Source organism: Fulmarus glacialis, unplaced genomic scaffold (genome assembly GCF_000690835.1).
Source record: "Fulmarus glacialis isolate BGI_N327 unplaced genomic scaffold, ASM69083v1 scaffold11415, whole genome shotgun sequence".
In the NCBI taxonomy this organism is placed as follows: Eukaryota; Metazoa; Chordata; class Aves; order Procellariiformes; family Procellariidae; genus Fulmarus; species Fulmarus glacialis.
In genome coordinates this window covers 46,775-62,106 of record NW_009213701.1, presented here as the reverse complement: position 1 = coordinate 62,106, position 15,332 = coordinate 46,775, and the positions used below count along the sequence as shown (strand labels likewise).

General features: G+C 39.1%; 1 protein-coding gene across 1 annotated transcript in view; it reads left to right on the top strand.

Moving 5' to 3' along the window:
* Positions 1 to 534: 534 nt before the first annotated feature.
* KCMF1 (potassium channel modulatory factor 1) overlaps positions 535 to 15,332 on the top strand; it is a gene marked incomplete at its 5' end in the record, with an annotated part of 27,695 nt that continues 12,897 nt past the window's right edge. The window contains 2 exons of the mRNA XM_009578281.1: positions 535 to 702; positions 12,715 to 12,854. Coding sequence (XP_009576576.1) covers positions 535 to 702; positions 12,715 to 12,854 — 308 coding nt within the window. The remainder of the gene's footprint in view (positions 703 to 12,714; positions 12,855 to 15,332) is intronic.

Below are 15,332 nucleotides of genomic sequence, written 5' to 3'. Positions count from 1 at the left end.
AGAAAAAGGTCCTAATTTCTACCCCACATATAATGTCAGGAGTGGTTATGATGTTCTTCAGAACGAATGTATTGGGAAGTGTGAAAGTAAAGGCTGAAAAGCTAGGGGGTTTTTGTCAGTGATTGGTTTGCTTATTGTTGTTTGTTTTTTCCTTTCGATCAGCCATTATACTGTTTAGCTTTTAAGAGTGTTTGGCCCAAGATTCCTGACAGAACAGTCAAAATATCAGTCAATACTACCAGGTGAAAGTGCCCGTAGGAAGGTGTGCCCAAGAGATTTTATAACGTAACCTATTACTATTTCAGATGCTTGAGTTTGCCCTTATTTTACTTCAAGAATTCAAGATTCTAATTTTGGGAGAGCAGTGTCTTTTAAAGACATAAATACATTTAAAAATGGAGTCTTGTGTCGGCTGCACATGTCAGAGGTGGCTGGCTCCTTTTAGTTGTTGAGAGGCAGTAGCAAGAAGTCTGCCACTTACTAAAAAAAAAAGTGCATTTATTGCTGTTTTAAAGCAATTTTATTTGTTTACAGGTGTCAGCTGTGATGCATGTTTAAAAGGAAATTTTCGAGGTCGCCGATACAAGTGTTTAATTTGCTACGATTACGATCTGTGTGCAACTTGTTATGAAAGTGGTGCAACGACGACAAGGCATACAACTGACCATCCAATGCAGTGCATACTAACAAGAGTAGATTTTGGTAAGTCATAATTTCAAACTCTAGTAATTTGCTGCTATGTTGTGTCTACAAACATAATATGGATTTTCATGTTTCTACCTATTAATCACTTCCTCCATGAGCACACTGAAAATAAGAGCAAGTTCTCAGGCATGTTTTCTTTGATTTTAGCACACAAGAACTGATTTATATATTTCTTTTTAATTGTTGCATGGGTATTTTTAATCTTTTTTATTTTGGTCTGATAACAGCCAGTTATCAGACTAATAAATACACTTTGTAACAATGACTACTCCTCATTAACTTCCAATTCAGAAGATACCTTCTGCCCCCAGTATGCTTTGCTTAGGTGCTATGGTGTACAAGCAGAAAAATCCTGGTGAGATTTTGTAGGAATGTTATTCATTGGTGGCTTATGTGGGACTGTAGGTACAGCAGGGGTAGTGATGGATTGTACCAAGTATAAAAGATTAGTGGCAAGGACTAGCATGTAGTCTTCTCGGAACTCCTTTGAAGATCTACTAATTTAAGAATTATTTCTGACTGTAAAGCCGTGTCAGTATTTAAAATATGAAGTAATTGTTCTTGTCTCCTATCCAGCTTGTTGTTTCTATTGCATCATATTTGTAACAGGTTGTAACTCATGAGATACGTCTGTGACAAACCACTGCTCTAAGATGTTGCTAATGCTGGACATGCGTTTCGTTTTTGTGTTAAGCCCACAGAGCATTTTAGTAAAATTTTTTAGCAATTCCAGCTGTATTGTTTTTAGGTTTTAAATTCTTTAAATATGATGATTTCTTAAAAGCTGAAATCTTATGAATTGTAAATTATTTCCTTACCTTTTTGATTAAAACAGAAGAAAAATTACTTCTTTATTGCTTTAAAGATGCAACTGGTTTCTCAAATGGCCTTTGAATGAAGATGTCTTCCATTTTCTTTTAATTCTCAGGCCTCTGCTTGCCCTAAGACTTCCTGGTTATGACTTAAAAAATCCAGGCCCTGGGAATCCAGGGTTTGGAAGGAAATAAGTTAGTGCATTATCAAAAATGCACACCACCATTTTGGCTTGCATATGTTTCTTCTTGGGCTTCTTTTTTTTGGTCTCACTAATGAGGTAAAATTCTCTGCGTACAGTATATTAATTCAGGATTCTAGTCACTGTTTGAGATGCACAGTTCAAACTCCTTAGCCTCTTAGCAACAGTTATTCTTGGATGTTACACATGGGCTAAAAGGACAGCATTGCCATAAATGTTAAACGCTCATCATAGAGGTAAGAGGACTGAAACATGCTTGCTATGAAGCCTTAAGCTAACATTAAATGTCAAGGCTTTCAGTGTACTGCAATGAGGAAGCTTGTTCTAAACACTACTCTCCTAAATAATGCCTCTCATTAGGTATCAGAACCTAAGAATGCCTAGGAAACACATTTTGTTTCTTGCAACTTGGATACTTCTATTTTGGAAGTCTTTGATAAATGTATCTTTTGGTTTAATGCATTTTATTTGTGTATGTTGTTGGGGCAGAGGGGGGTTATTTTTTACTATTTAAGTCTGCATGAAGAATACAGATGGCGAAGTGGAAGAAGTAAAGTATTGAGATGGGTAATAGGATTCAAAGGGATACTTCTGCTTTGCTTGGTGTTTATGCTACTGTGGCTTCTTTAAATAAGAAGAATAAGAAAACAAGCTTTAGAAATTTCATAGGCTTGATACCTGAGCATTGCTCCCACAGAACCAGTGTTAGGAAAAAAAAAACCACTGCAGCTCAGCTCTGCAGCAAGACTGCTGGTTTGATTAACACTGTAGAACAAGAACAGGAAAGAATACATCACCCCCAGATTGTGAACCACAGCAAAGGTTGATGGCACCCGAGTACTAGTGACCTTGTAAGCTTATACACTGGAGAATGAATTAGGGAATATTTATAAATAATATATTCCTTAGAGCTCAGGAATGTCTGTCAAATCATTCTTAAAATGTTTTTATTTTACAATTCCCTGCAGAATGTAAGACATAAAGGAGCATGCCTTCACAGTATTGTACAGATGTTTAGAGAAACTACGGTAACTTTTCAAAGGGCCTTGTGTAGCCAAGGAGATCACATGACTTTGAGGAACGTCTGAAAAATTAGGAGCTAAGGAATGTTAAGTTTTATTAGAAAATCAATAATGAATGGCAGAACTAGTCTAGAATGACCTGTTTCAGAGTTATCAGGATAGCTATTCAAGTGAATATTAAAAACACCTAGGAAGCAGATATTAATGGGTTAAAAGAAAATAATCTCAAGGGCAGGATTGACAACGTAAAACTAAATGGCATAGAAGTAACGAAGTCTTCAGTCACTTCCTAGTGACGTGGGAGGTCAAATGAAAGGAGAATGTTTTCTAACGTATGACAGTATGAGTAGGGAGTTTTCCTAAGTAAGGAAAACATCAGTAGAAACACAGAATGGAAGGCTGTTAGTATAGCTAGGTGTGTGAATTGTAGTTTACCTGGCCATTGACAAACTTCAATACTGTTGTCTGTAATCAGGTTTGATTCAAAGGTATGAAAACTGTTTTTAATAGGAGAAAAGTTACAGTTTTTGCTGATGTTGGGGAGGGAAGTGGACAGCTGGTAAAAGATGAGTATTTTACCAAGGAGAAGGAAGCAGAGTAGGGGATCCTTCCATTGCAAAACTTCAGAGGAAGTCAGTGTCATTTTTCTGATTTTAAAAGTGCGCGTGGGGATTAGCGAGTTATTTGTTTAAGGTCCGTCTGCAGCTGATGAAAAGGACCCTGTACTTCTAGTTCCCATCACTATTCTGGCCAGCACTGTCTATATGCAGATAACTGTGGAGTTTGCTTAAGTACTCTCTGCCTAAAGCTGTGACCAAGTTCAGGTTTGTGGTGGACAGCTAATCACATGTATGATCCTATGTGTCTGGGATTGTTTCAGCATAGAAAAAGTTAACATACTGTTTACCTCCATGAAAATTCTGATCAGTTTTTAGGGTTCCTAGATACTGTAATAATGTTGCAGAGTATATTGCAAGAAGATAGACTTCTTCAGGTGCTCTGAAGGAGCTTTTGTTGTCATCTTAATATTTTTTGATTTATACCCTGCCCCCACCTCCCCCCACTCCCCCTTGAGACTTGGAGTAGTATAGGAGCCCGTATGAGAACGGAAAACAAATAAAAAGCCCTAGTGATTTCTGGCTACACGTGTTCCCTCTTGTACCATCTGATTGGCATATTCGTCTTTCAGGAGTCAGTGTATGACCTAGTATTAATTTTGAAGCAAGATGGGATCCAGAACAATGGCAGTGCTATTGTTCTTCAGTCCCCACAAGAAACACTGGAAAAAATGCTTTAACACAGACACCAAGAGTGACAGGCTGCTGTAACAGGGACAGAACTTAAAATAAAGTAGCCTTTAAAGCGTAAATCCAATTAGTTTGTTTCTGAGGGGTCGAACAGTAGAATTGCAATAGGCCTGTATAAAGAACAGGAATGTGCTTACCACGCAGTCATTGTACTTTTGTGCTTTTCGTAGGACAATTTGTCAGGACAATGGAGAAGTGCAGAGCAAATTTCCCAGTTTTCTTTCTCCCGAAAAAGAATCCCAAGCTATTTATGACTTTAAGCATGTGGCTTGTACATTACCCCCACCATTTTAAAGGCGTTATACTGGCAAAGAAAGTAATAGAAACTGTTAGTAGAATTCTCTGCCAAAATCATATTGTGTTATTTTTATCGAAGTACAGAACAAGTGTACCTTCACTTGTCAGCTCAGGTGCTTATGTGATGGAAGGTCCTGCCACTTTTTGTGCCTAATTCTTAGGCAAAGGGAGCTGCTTAAATAATAGTTACCTTGGCAGTGTGCAGTGTGAGGTCTGACTGGATTCACCAGAATTCAGCTTGAGGCTTTTGTGACTTTTCAACTGCTAGAACACGATCTGGCTGGTAAGTGTGTATCTTGCTAAGTCAGAGCATAATAGAATAGCCTAGTTTTTTTGGAAGGGGATTCTGGAGATCATCTCATCCAACCTTCTGTTGAAAGCAGGGACGTAAGTTGGGCTATCCCATCAAGCCAAGTCTTGAGTATTTCCCTCAAGGAATCTTTCACCACTTCTGGGCCACCTCTTCCACCATTTAGTTCCTACAGTGAATTTTGGGGTGTTTTTGTTTGTTTTCCTTTATCAAAGCGGAATTTTCTCTGAAGCAGCTTGTGGCTGCAGCTTGTTGCCATGCTTCTTTTTGAAGAGCATACCTCTATTTCCTCTATTACTTTCTCAGTGTAGGAAGTTGGAGATGAGATCCACCTTGAGCCTTCTCTAGGGTGGATGAACACCATTCCTTCAACCATTCTTATATAAAGTTCTCCAACCCTCTGACTGTCTTGGTGGACACAAATGTGTGCGTGCACACACAACACACACACAAACACCGCCCCCCCCAGATCCTCTCCATTTTATTTCAATATCGGTCTTGAATTGGAGAGACCAAAACTGAACCCTGTGTTGCTGGTTTTGCCTAACAAGTGCCAAATAACACGGGATAATTGCATCCCTTGATTTGATGGTCGTTATCTTACCGATTTAGCCCAGGTCATCGTTTGCCTTCAGTGATGCAGGAGCACACTGCTGGCTCATGTTTGACTTGCTGTCCACTGGGATCCCCCAGTCCTTTTCAGCAGAGCTGCTCCCCAGGTAGTTGACCCTGCCTTTGAGAGCAGCTGCTGTTCTGGCACTGCTCAGTATTGGCAGACGGGCTGCAAATCCTCTCTCATCTTCATAGCATCTGTGCTCGTTCATGGCTTCAGCATGTGGTTCTTATTGTTGGGGAGCAGCAATACCAGAGCTCCATAAGGAATAACAAACGAGGAGCTGAGGCTGACCACAGCACAGGCAGGGGCAGTGTCGTCACTGACAGAGTACGCAGGGCAGGGCTGGTAACAAAACAGGTCCAGTTGACAGTCCCAGACAAAGCAAGTATATCAAGTCAGCTCTGGGGTCCATGCAGGAAAGCCATCTAAGGCAGGAGGAGGGCTGGGTGCAGCTGCAGCATAGTTCAATGGCAAGATGGTCAGACCTTAGATGTAGCCCACGGACAGAGGGAGTGTGTGGAGGTCTGCATTGAGGCTGGTCAAGATAGCTAAGGCCTGCTGGTCAGCTCAGGGCCTGATGCCTGCTGAGGGAACAAAACACCCAGCTGCTGCTGGACGAATGACTGAATACCTGCCATGTAATCATTGTCAGTCCCAGCAGCATGTCTCTCACACTGAAGCAGTTAGCCCAGCGCTATCTGGCTGTGAGGTTGAATACTGAGACCGGCAGCTGATGAAACTGCATGAAGAAAAATGGAGGATGTGCTATTTCTTCCTGCTAGACATAGCTGTACTGGAAACTTGCTGAAAGATTGAAATAGTGATGCTCTGGCTGGAAGGAATGAGCAGCTGTTTCCAGATTCAACTAAGCTGGCATTTTACTCTAGCAAATGTGGCTCTTGCAGTGCCACTGAGGTGGGTAGAGATCCCACCCGTTGAGAGTAGATCCCTCCAGTCTGTAAAGCAGGACAACATTGGTGATTAAGAGAATACTAGAGTCTAGACGAGTATTACAGCTGTGTCACTGTGTATCTTTGTTTCATAGGATCAGTCTTAAGATAATTCTGGTTGGAAGGGATCTCTGGAGGTCTCTGGTCCAAACCTTCTGCTCCAGGCTGTGAGGTCAGACCAGGTTAGTCAGGGCTTTGCCCACTTGGGTCTTGAAAACCTCCAGGAGTGGAGATGGCACAGGGGCTGATCGGGTATCCTGTTCCACTGCCTGTCTACATGGGGGAAAATGTTTTTCCTTATATCCTCTTGTCCTCCTGTACTGCAGCACTGTGAAGAGCCTGGCTACATCTCCCTGATCCTATCTCTGTAGGTATGGGGGCAGCTGTTAGGTGACCCAAAGCTGTCTGCTCCAGGCTGAACTGTGCTGGCCCTGCAGCCTCTCCTCAGAGAGTGGGTGCTTCAGCCCTGCTCTCTTAATGGCCTTCTGCTGAACTCACTTTAATTTGATGTCTCCCCTGTACTAGGAGGCCCCAAATGAGGTGTGGTGCCTGGATGAGGCTGACTGGTGCTCAGCCAAGGGGATCACCCCTCCTCATACTGCTCTAGGCACATGGCGGGCCCCTGCTCAGCTCTCTACCTCCCTGCACCCAGCACCATCTCCTCAGAGCTGCTTCCTGGCCCTGACAGCATCGCTGCCCAGGTATGCTGGCACAGGGCAGGGCTGGGCTGAGTTTTGTAAGATTCCTGTTGGCCCATCCCTTTATGCAAATGTTTATAAATAGAGGGTAGGTAAGCATTATTTCTTTAAGTTTATAGCAGAGTATGTAGCAGGTTTTAGAATGTTTTTTCTTCAGAAAATCTGCAGCAAAACAGAACTAACAGCAGTTTTAAGGATAATACTATTTTGAATAGTATGGCTGCTTTATCAGTGATACAGGAATATATATACTTTGTAAAGTCTGGTCTGTTGCCACCATTTAGTTTCTTCAAACATTGAAAAAAAAATTCAGTCAAATACACTACAATTTGTATAATACCAACATTTTTATCTGTATGTGTATATCAAATTGAAATTACATTACTCATATGAAGAAAAGTGAAACTAAAATTCCTGACTGCTGTGTACCCTTGTAAAGAAATACGTCTTAACAGAAAGCAAGGACAAGCTGTTATAAAATTTAGTCCTGAATCATCTCTTTGAAAGTTGATTTTTATCTAAGGAATCCTACTGTATTTCTGTCTCGTTACTAACCTCCTGCCAAGTTTAAGAATGTGTTAGTTAGATTTAAATGTTAAATACAAGCAGTCTGTAGCTATAGATGGATAGTAAAGCAAAACTGTTCATATTTTTGGTTGAGTTTTCACATGAAATTAGGGGGGGGCTTTTCCCAAGAAAAGCTATAATGTCTAAACACTGTTGAGCTTGAAATCTAACTTCATAAACTATTGTTGAGTTCTCTTTAGACAGTATTCTGATCCTTTTACTCCTTTGTATTCTTACTCTAATTGATAAGCAGTTGGGTAATGAATCTTCTCCTAGAGGGATATGATTTAGTCCGGTTCTTTTTTACTAAGCAACCTTGTCTTCCTAGCTACTTTGAAAAGAGGGCTTTAGAGGTCCAGGGGAGTCCTGCTTTTGTGTAGGAAGGTATTTGGAAGGAGCCAAAATACCTTATCTGAAAGATTTCTTTGTGGCCAGAAGGGATAATTCTTTGGCCATGGGCCAGCTGCATCATAACAGTAACACAACTGTAAATGAAGACAGTAATACAATTGTAGGTTGCCTCGCTTCAGCAGCCATGGAGGTGTGACCTTTTCATTTTTTCCCATACTACCTCTAATTGCTAGGATCTTCCTTAGCAAATGAGCCTTTGATAGTCAATAACATGACTGTGTTCATAATTTTTAGGATTTTTGATGTACTGGTAAAAACGAAACAGGTGGAAAAATATCCATTCAGTAACTTCAACGCTAAAATTAGACACAAAGATTCATGATATCATTTCATTACCAACCTCTTTTTTTTTTTTTTTTTTTTTAAATTTACATCATAGTTTAAAAGAAAACTTATCTGGTGACCTGTATTTCAGTTTAGAAAAGGTACAGATTTTGATTGCAAGAGGTGGAGAGAGACTGAAGTTGAGGAGGAAAAGAGAAGGGAGGTATAAACTTCCAAAGGAAAAATAATTGGATTTGCCAGTGACTGATTTCAATTCTGACAGGTGCATTTTTTAACATTTTTTTTTTTCCAAATAAAGGCATATTTATTTGGCATGTGCATGTACGTTTGCTGTGTATTATGAGAAAAATGAGTGTAATCAGGAGGCTGGAAAGAACTCAGATTTTTATTTTTTTAATTAATAAATGTTTCATATTCCCTAAAAGCAAGGACCAGAAACACAGGATTTGACAGTACTCGTCAAACCTCTCCCCTCTGTGATAGAACAGCGTGTACTGCAGGAATTCTTGACATCTGGACTGAGCTAACAACATATCTAAGGAAAAGATATTTTTACCTGCATGCTAATTTATTTACCACTCTCTTCAGATTGATTGTGGCCCTGTGCCCTTTGCTCAGCTGGGAAGTTGGAGTTGGTGCTTCTGCCTTACTTGAAAATACTTACATTTGTGAAGCAGTGAGGTGTATAGGTAGAGGTTTTTAGACCACCTGATAATTTTGAGGGATTGTTTTTCTTTTTAGATAGTAGATGCAGAAGTTACTTTTATATGCAAATCTTGTAAAGAATAAGATGATTTGCCCCTTTTTTCGTTATCTTCCTCTTTTGAGTCATCATCATCTTGTTTTATCCAGATGCCAGGACTTGGAAAATTCCCAGAAATGAGTCTGCTCAGCTAGAAAGAATCCTCAAAGGAAAATTTGACTTGGTGTTCTTGCATGTGTGTATGTTTGCAGTGGTAGAGAATTTCAGTTTTCCAATCGGTAAATAGGTATTTAGTCATCATCATGAGGATCATACCAAAGCTTAAGGGAAATCAGAGGATAACTGAACAAACTGTCATTAGCTTTTGATGTATTTATGACTGGCATTTTTGCTATTCCCACAGGTATGCAGAATTTTTTTGCAAAAGTTCTTGTTGAATTATTGAGCTTCAGAGAACAATATAGTGTTTGCATGTGCTGTTTTGGGAAGATTAAATGCAGTTAAATTTGGAATTCTTCTTAACTATTCAGTTCAAAAGTTTGGCTGTCTTACTTTGTTCTCAGGATCTTTATTTAAGTTCCAACTCTGGTATATTTCTAGGACACTGAAAAAGTGAGAACTGAAGTTTACACTTCCTCTGTGCAATGACACTGTGGAAGTAAGAATGCTTTCAAAGCTTTCCTTTTTGCTATATACTGTAACAAGTTGTGTAATGAGCTGCTTTAATTAGAATTCTTCTTCATATAGTTGCAAGGAAGATTCTTTCATCTGTCTTTATTGAAGCATTTTGTATTTATCTGTTCTAGACACATCATTTTGAATTCTTTGCCTTACAGACATATTTTTCTGAAAGAATATCTGTTCCAGAGTCTGTATGGCTGATCCCTTCAGAGACTGTTTTAGTGACTGCTTAGAACTTTGTGCCATGTAAACCTCGTTTGTGTTTTCCTCATTTGAAACCACAATATATGTAAATTCTTCATATTTGAGTATGCTGCAGCATATTGGTAATTTTTTTACCCCTGCTCAGGTTTTTGACTATGTCAGAATAGGATTCTGAATGTGATTCTTGGAAAAACTTTCAGAGGAGTACTTAGTGAAATATGTACTGACGTGGCACTGGTTAGGAGCTCCAAAATCTTGGAGTTCTGCGAATTATGTAGATCTTCTGTGTGTTTTATCTGAAACAGTCTCCATAACACCTCAAACTTGGAGCAAGTTAATTTTCATATAAGTCTTCATTGCATGTCATATTGCATATCTGCAGTAGAGGAGAATGGAAGACTTGGAAACAAGACTGGTCACCACCTGGAAAATATGTGTGCAGTAATTTTAGAGAAGCTATTCAAGTCAAAAGATAGTTGTGCATGTAAGTAAATCAAATTGGTTCATCTTGTAGGATGATGTTGCTTAACACCTGTACATGGGGACTGTCGGAGTTCTGAATGCTAATAGTGTAATCCTGCCTCAGACCCAGTTTTTCTGGTCACCTGCCAGAGTAATTGCAGTACCAATCTACTCATGTAGAATAAACACAAGCTTACTGTGAGTAATGGATAAGAACTACAGATAGTTTTAAAAGCTTTGACATGGGGGAATTTGCTGCTGTTCCTGTTTTTGAGCATTCAGAACACACTCTAAAGCTGATTGCTCCTTCGCTTATAAACCAAACAAGCAGATTTAAGAGTTTGTAAGAAGCTTTCTTCCAATCTGGTAGTATTGTCGTCTTCAGTTGAATATGGTATATTTAAGTGTTGGCCAGTGACCTCTGCCGCAAATGTGGGAACGTGGACCTTCCTCTTCATGGCTTCACTGGTTCTTCCCATGGATTTATAGGGGATCAGGTAAGGACAGATGTTTTGAATTAAGACATACCACATGTCTCGTCGTTAGGATGCCAGCTGAATGCATGACGACTTGTCAGGGAAATGCCCATTGTTCATGTGTTGGGTGACTCGGATGCATTGAGAACTGAGTCCTGATACATGATGTGCAAGGACCTTTGGGATTTCCCTCTAATAATGATTCCAGGCATCTCTTTGTGACTGTACTATGTAAACGACTTTCATCTTGGAGGGGTGGGGGTGCTAATCTTTTGGGCTTGTCTTCCAACTTACATTTATGCTGACTTTCAGTCTGTGTAGTTCTCCGTTTCAATCATATCTGAAACACGATTCCATTCTCTCCTCCATTCCAAATGAGATTCCATTCTCTGTGCCTTATTGTATAAAACATTTAACGGAACCTCAAATGCTGCTCTGGAGAACTAAGACTTAATTGGCTGGGAACTTTTTACTTTGGATAGTTGGACATAATGTTTTCCTCATATGTATGTGAATAAATGAAGCTAGATTCAGGATGGTGCTGAAGCTTAGTGTGATTGTTAATTTGATGAACCAGTTAAAATGCTCAGTGTATCATGTAGTGTTTCTTCTTTGGCAAGGCTGTCTGTCTACTACGGCATTTCTTACCATGCCTGTTAAAGGGCTATCTTTCTCTCATCCTCCAGCATTTAAATTCTCTGGAAGCAGTTTCCAAATAAGGAGAACAGGGACTTACTGAACGTAAACTTTATTCTGCAGTGTATTCAGTCTGATTCTGTATCTTTAACTCTGCGTATTAGCATGTTACTAAGAAGTTTATTTCCTGTATTGGTCTTGGAGTGTTAGCCCTCAAACCTAGTTATATGTAAAATACTATCTGTTAATGTAGTGAATTATAGATATGTACATTTTTAGCTTAAGCATCATCTTTTGTAAGGCTGCAGGAAAAAAAAAATGTTCTGTTCTTCCTAGTCATGTCCTAAAGAGAGATCAGTAGCAGAAGATGTCATAAACCTTAGGAAGCTGCGACTTAAGCCGTTAGAAGGACATACTCCTAACACATTAGATAGATGTTGCCTTGTGGTGCAGAACATGAGTTTTAGTATCTGTTCAGACTTCTCCAATTTTTAATTCATAGCAGAATATTCATAATTCTATGAAAATATTTTTCAGTTACTTATCAGTGAGTCCAGGAAAAGATGTCAGTGAAGAGATTTTAAATTACTTGCTGGAGAAAATCACACTTTTTATCTTGATGTGAATGTGAAGTTTATTCCTGTTTCCTGTAGAATACACAATACTTGCGGAGGACAAAAGAGAAAAGCATTCTTTTCTTGCATGGTTTGATAAATTTTCGTGTTAAGTTTGGGAAACTTCTATGTTAGCAATTTAAAAGTGCCTGCTTTTCATCAGTAGTGCTAAAATGCTTAAATTCAGTACACCTAAAAGTTGCAACCAGTGTGTAACAGATAATCAGATTCCTTTTTCACTATCAGTCTTTTATATTATATATATTTCAGACATTTCTAGAACTACTTATTGTGAAGCGGTGGTTCAGCTATGGCATTAAATATTGACATATGGTATCACTGAGGACTTCTAAATTTTATTCTAAATTTTTGAGGTACTGTTGAGAGTTCAGCTTTTGAAAACTCATCTTACGATTGAAAAATACCACAGGTGACCCTGTACATGGGATAAGAAGGGTGGTGGAAAAGTATCAGCATCATTATCATAGGAGTCTTTGCTCCTCCTGAATATTAGAAAACCATGTTATGTTTGCTAATGAAAATGAAATGTAGTCTGGTTTTTGTCATCACTAATTGAACGCTTCTTGAATATCAGTCTATGGCCTTTATACAAGATTAAAATAGCCATTTGAATTACATACCAGATTAATTTTGCGGTGATTACATTGAAGTACATCTATAAACAGGTTTACATGAACAAAATAAATGATGCTACTGCTTTGAAGTAACCTCTATTTAAACACTTTCTGTTCCAGATTTGTACTATGGTGGAGAAGCTTTCTCTGTAGAGCAGCCACAATCTTTTACTTGTCCTTATTGTGGGAAAATGGGTTATACGGAAACATCTCTTCAAGAACATGTTACTTCTGAGCATGCAGAAACATCAACAGAAGTGGTAAGAAGCTTCAGAATTGGCTTTCATTTGTGGTGAAAATACATTAAAAAGAATCTCTCTTCTGGAAAATTGGTATCCTCCTGTTCTTTTTCTTTCGTGAAGCATGAGTTCCTTTAAATGCTTTGTAAGAAGACATACCTACATTTGACGGTGACGTCAAAATTCTTTTGTGTTTCATGTGTATCAGAATATAATGAGCTTGCTTTCTTCTTTTATGATACCTGTTTGGTTTTTCTGATATAAAGGCTGCCATGTTTAGGAGTGTATTATCCTATAAGACAAATTTTAGAATGTTTTCATGGTTATTCTGTGTAGTCGGGTCTCCCTTTTCATAACCAGTATGTAATTGTCCTGGAAGCTCATAGCTGTGCCAGTCTTTAGTAACTGTAGGAGGGAGGAAGACATGCAGACAGTTCAGTGTGTTTTTCAAATAGCTTTTGTGATGGATCTGGTATATTTATGCAGCGGAAGTTGTCATTCTTTTGAAACTAATGCTGTCAAAGCAGCAGTTTTTCTGCCATCCCTAACCATTAGGACACATGACATGGTTAAAAACGTACTTCTTAAACAAGTATCAACAGAAATACTTTAATCTGAGGTGTTAGCTCCTGCTATCCTGATTGTCTTTGGGAGTAGGAGAAACTAGGTTAGCAGAACAACATCCAGGGTGCTTGTTGTACCATAGATTCCTAGAAAAATGTGAATGCTTGAAGTGGATTACTCATCACTAATAAGTTGTGAAGAAATTACTTATAAATAGGTTCTCTATTCTAATCTTCTAGTTTTCTTAACTTCCAGGGAATTCTGTCGAAGAAAATGAACCTTTCCTGTCCAAGCCTATTAAGGATCTTGTGTGAAGGAGTGATAGGGGAGGGGTTTGTCCACCTTTTTGAGGCTCAAAGGTGTTCTGATCATTCTTAAAAACATATGAAATGAAACAGTTTACTTCACAATCTGTAGGATCATAATTTAACTTAGTGACACACTGCAATTTTTGTCATCTTCTTGAGGTTTTTCTTTAACTTTGCAACTTTCAAACATAACATCAGCCATGTTTGGATGACTTTCTTTAGTGGCTTAGTATTGCAATTCTGATTTGCACCACTTGATGTCAGTGATACGTTCCTGACACACAATGTTAAGATTCCAGGTTTTTTAATTCAACACAACCTTTTTTGCAGCTGTGACTTCTAGAACTCAGTACATAGAGCCTAAATTTGTGATTCTAGACACCCACTATTCCACTGATTCCTGAAAGAGTTGTATGTGTAAAAAAAAAAAACAAAAAACCAAAAAAACAAAAAACAAACACCAAAACCAACAACAGAAAAAACCCCAACAACAACAATAACAAAACCTTTCCTTTTTGTGAGTCAATCTGCAACATTGTTATATCCTTGTTCCAAACAATGATAAAGGACAATATTTTAGTCCTTGAATATGATTGTAAATGTGTGTGCTAAGTTTTGCATCTAGCTTTTGTGATGAATGTTTAATGTGCATGCACATAAAACTACTTGGGTACTGCAGTCTTAGTGTAGGTAGTGAAAGGTGAATGGCTACAACATTACTAAAGAGGAAAATATTATGGATTCTAAATGTTTGTGCCCTTAGGCTTTCAAGCAATTATTTCTGTTTAAATACTGAGCTTGTAGTCATCGTATTATCTCTGTCCGTCCAAAGATGTGTTTTATTAGAGATATTTATTTTTAGATCTTTAAGGGAAGTTTACAGGGATGGAATCACTTTTATTTTACAGTCCCCCATTCACCCCCCAGTTTTTCAAAGAATAAGTCAAAGAGTTTTTGGTCCATAAATTTTACCATTTTATGTTCAGAGTGGTGCAGATAAGTTTACTTTCTCAGATATTTGTAACTGGTATGTACAGCAACGTTAAGCACTTGCGGGCAGGAATCACAGACTGACTGAGGTTGGAAGGGACCTCTGGAGGTCATCTTGTCCAATCCCTTGCTCAAGCAGGGCCCCCTGCAGCTGGTTGCCCAGGACCATGTCCAGACAGCTTTTTAATATCGCTGAGGATAGAGACTCCACAGCACCTCTGGGCAACCTGTGCCAGTGCTCAGTCACCCTCACAGTGAAAAAATGTCTCCTGATGTTCATGAGGAACCTCCTGTGTTTAAATTTGTGTCCACTGCCTCTGGTCCTGTCACTGGGCACCACTGAAGAGAGGCTGGCTCCATCCTCCTTTCACTCTCCCTTCAGGTATTTATGTGCATTCATAAGATCCTCCCCCGAGCCTGCTCTTCTCCAGGCTGAACAGTCCGAGCTTTCTCAGTCTTTCCTCATAGGAGAGATGCTCTAGTCCTATAATCATCTTCGTAGCCCTTTGCTGGACTTTCTCCAGTATGTGCCTGTGTCTCTTGTATGTGGAGCCCAGAACTGGGCACAGTACTCCAGGTGTGGCCTCACCAGTGCTGGATAGAGGCAAAGGATCACCACCCTTGAACTGCTGGCAAC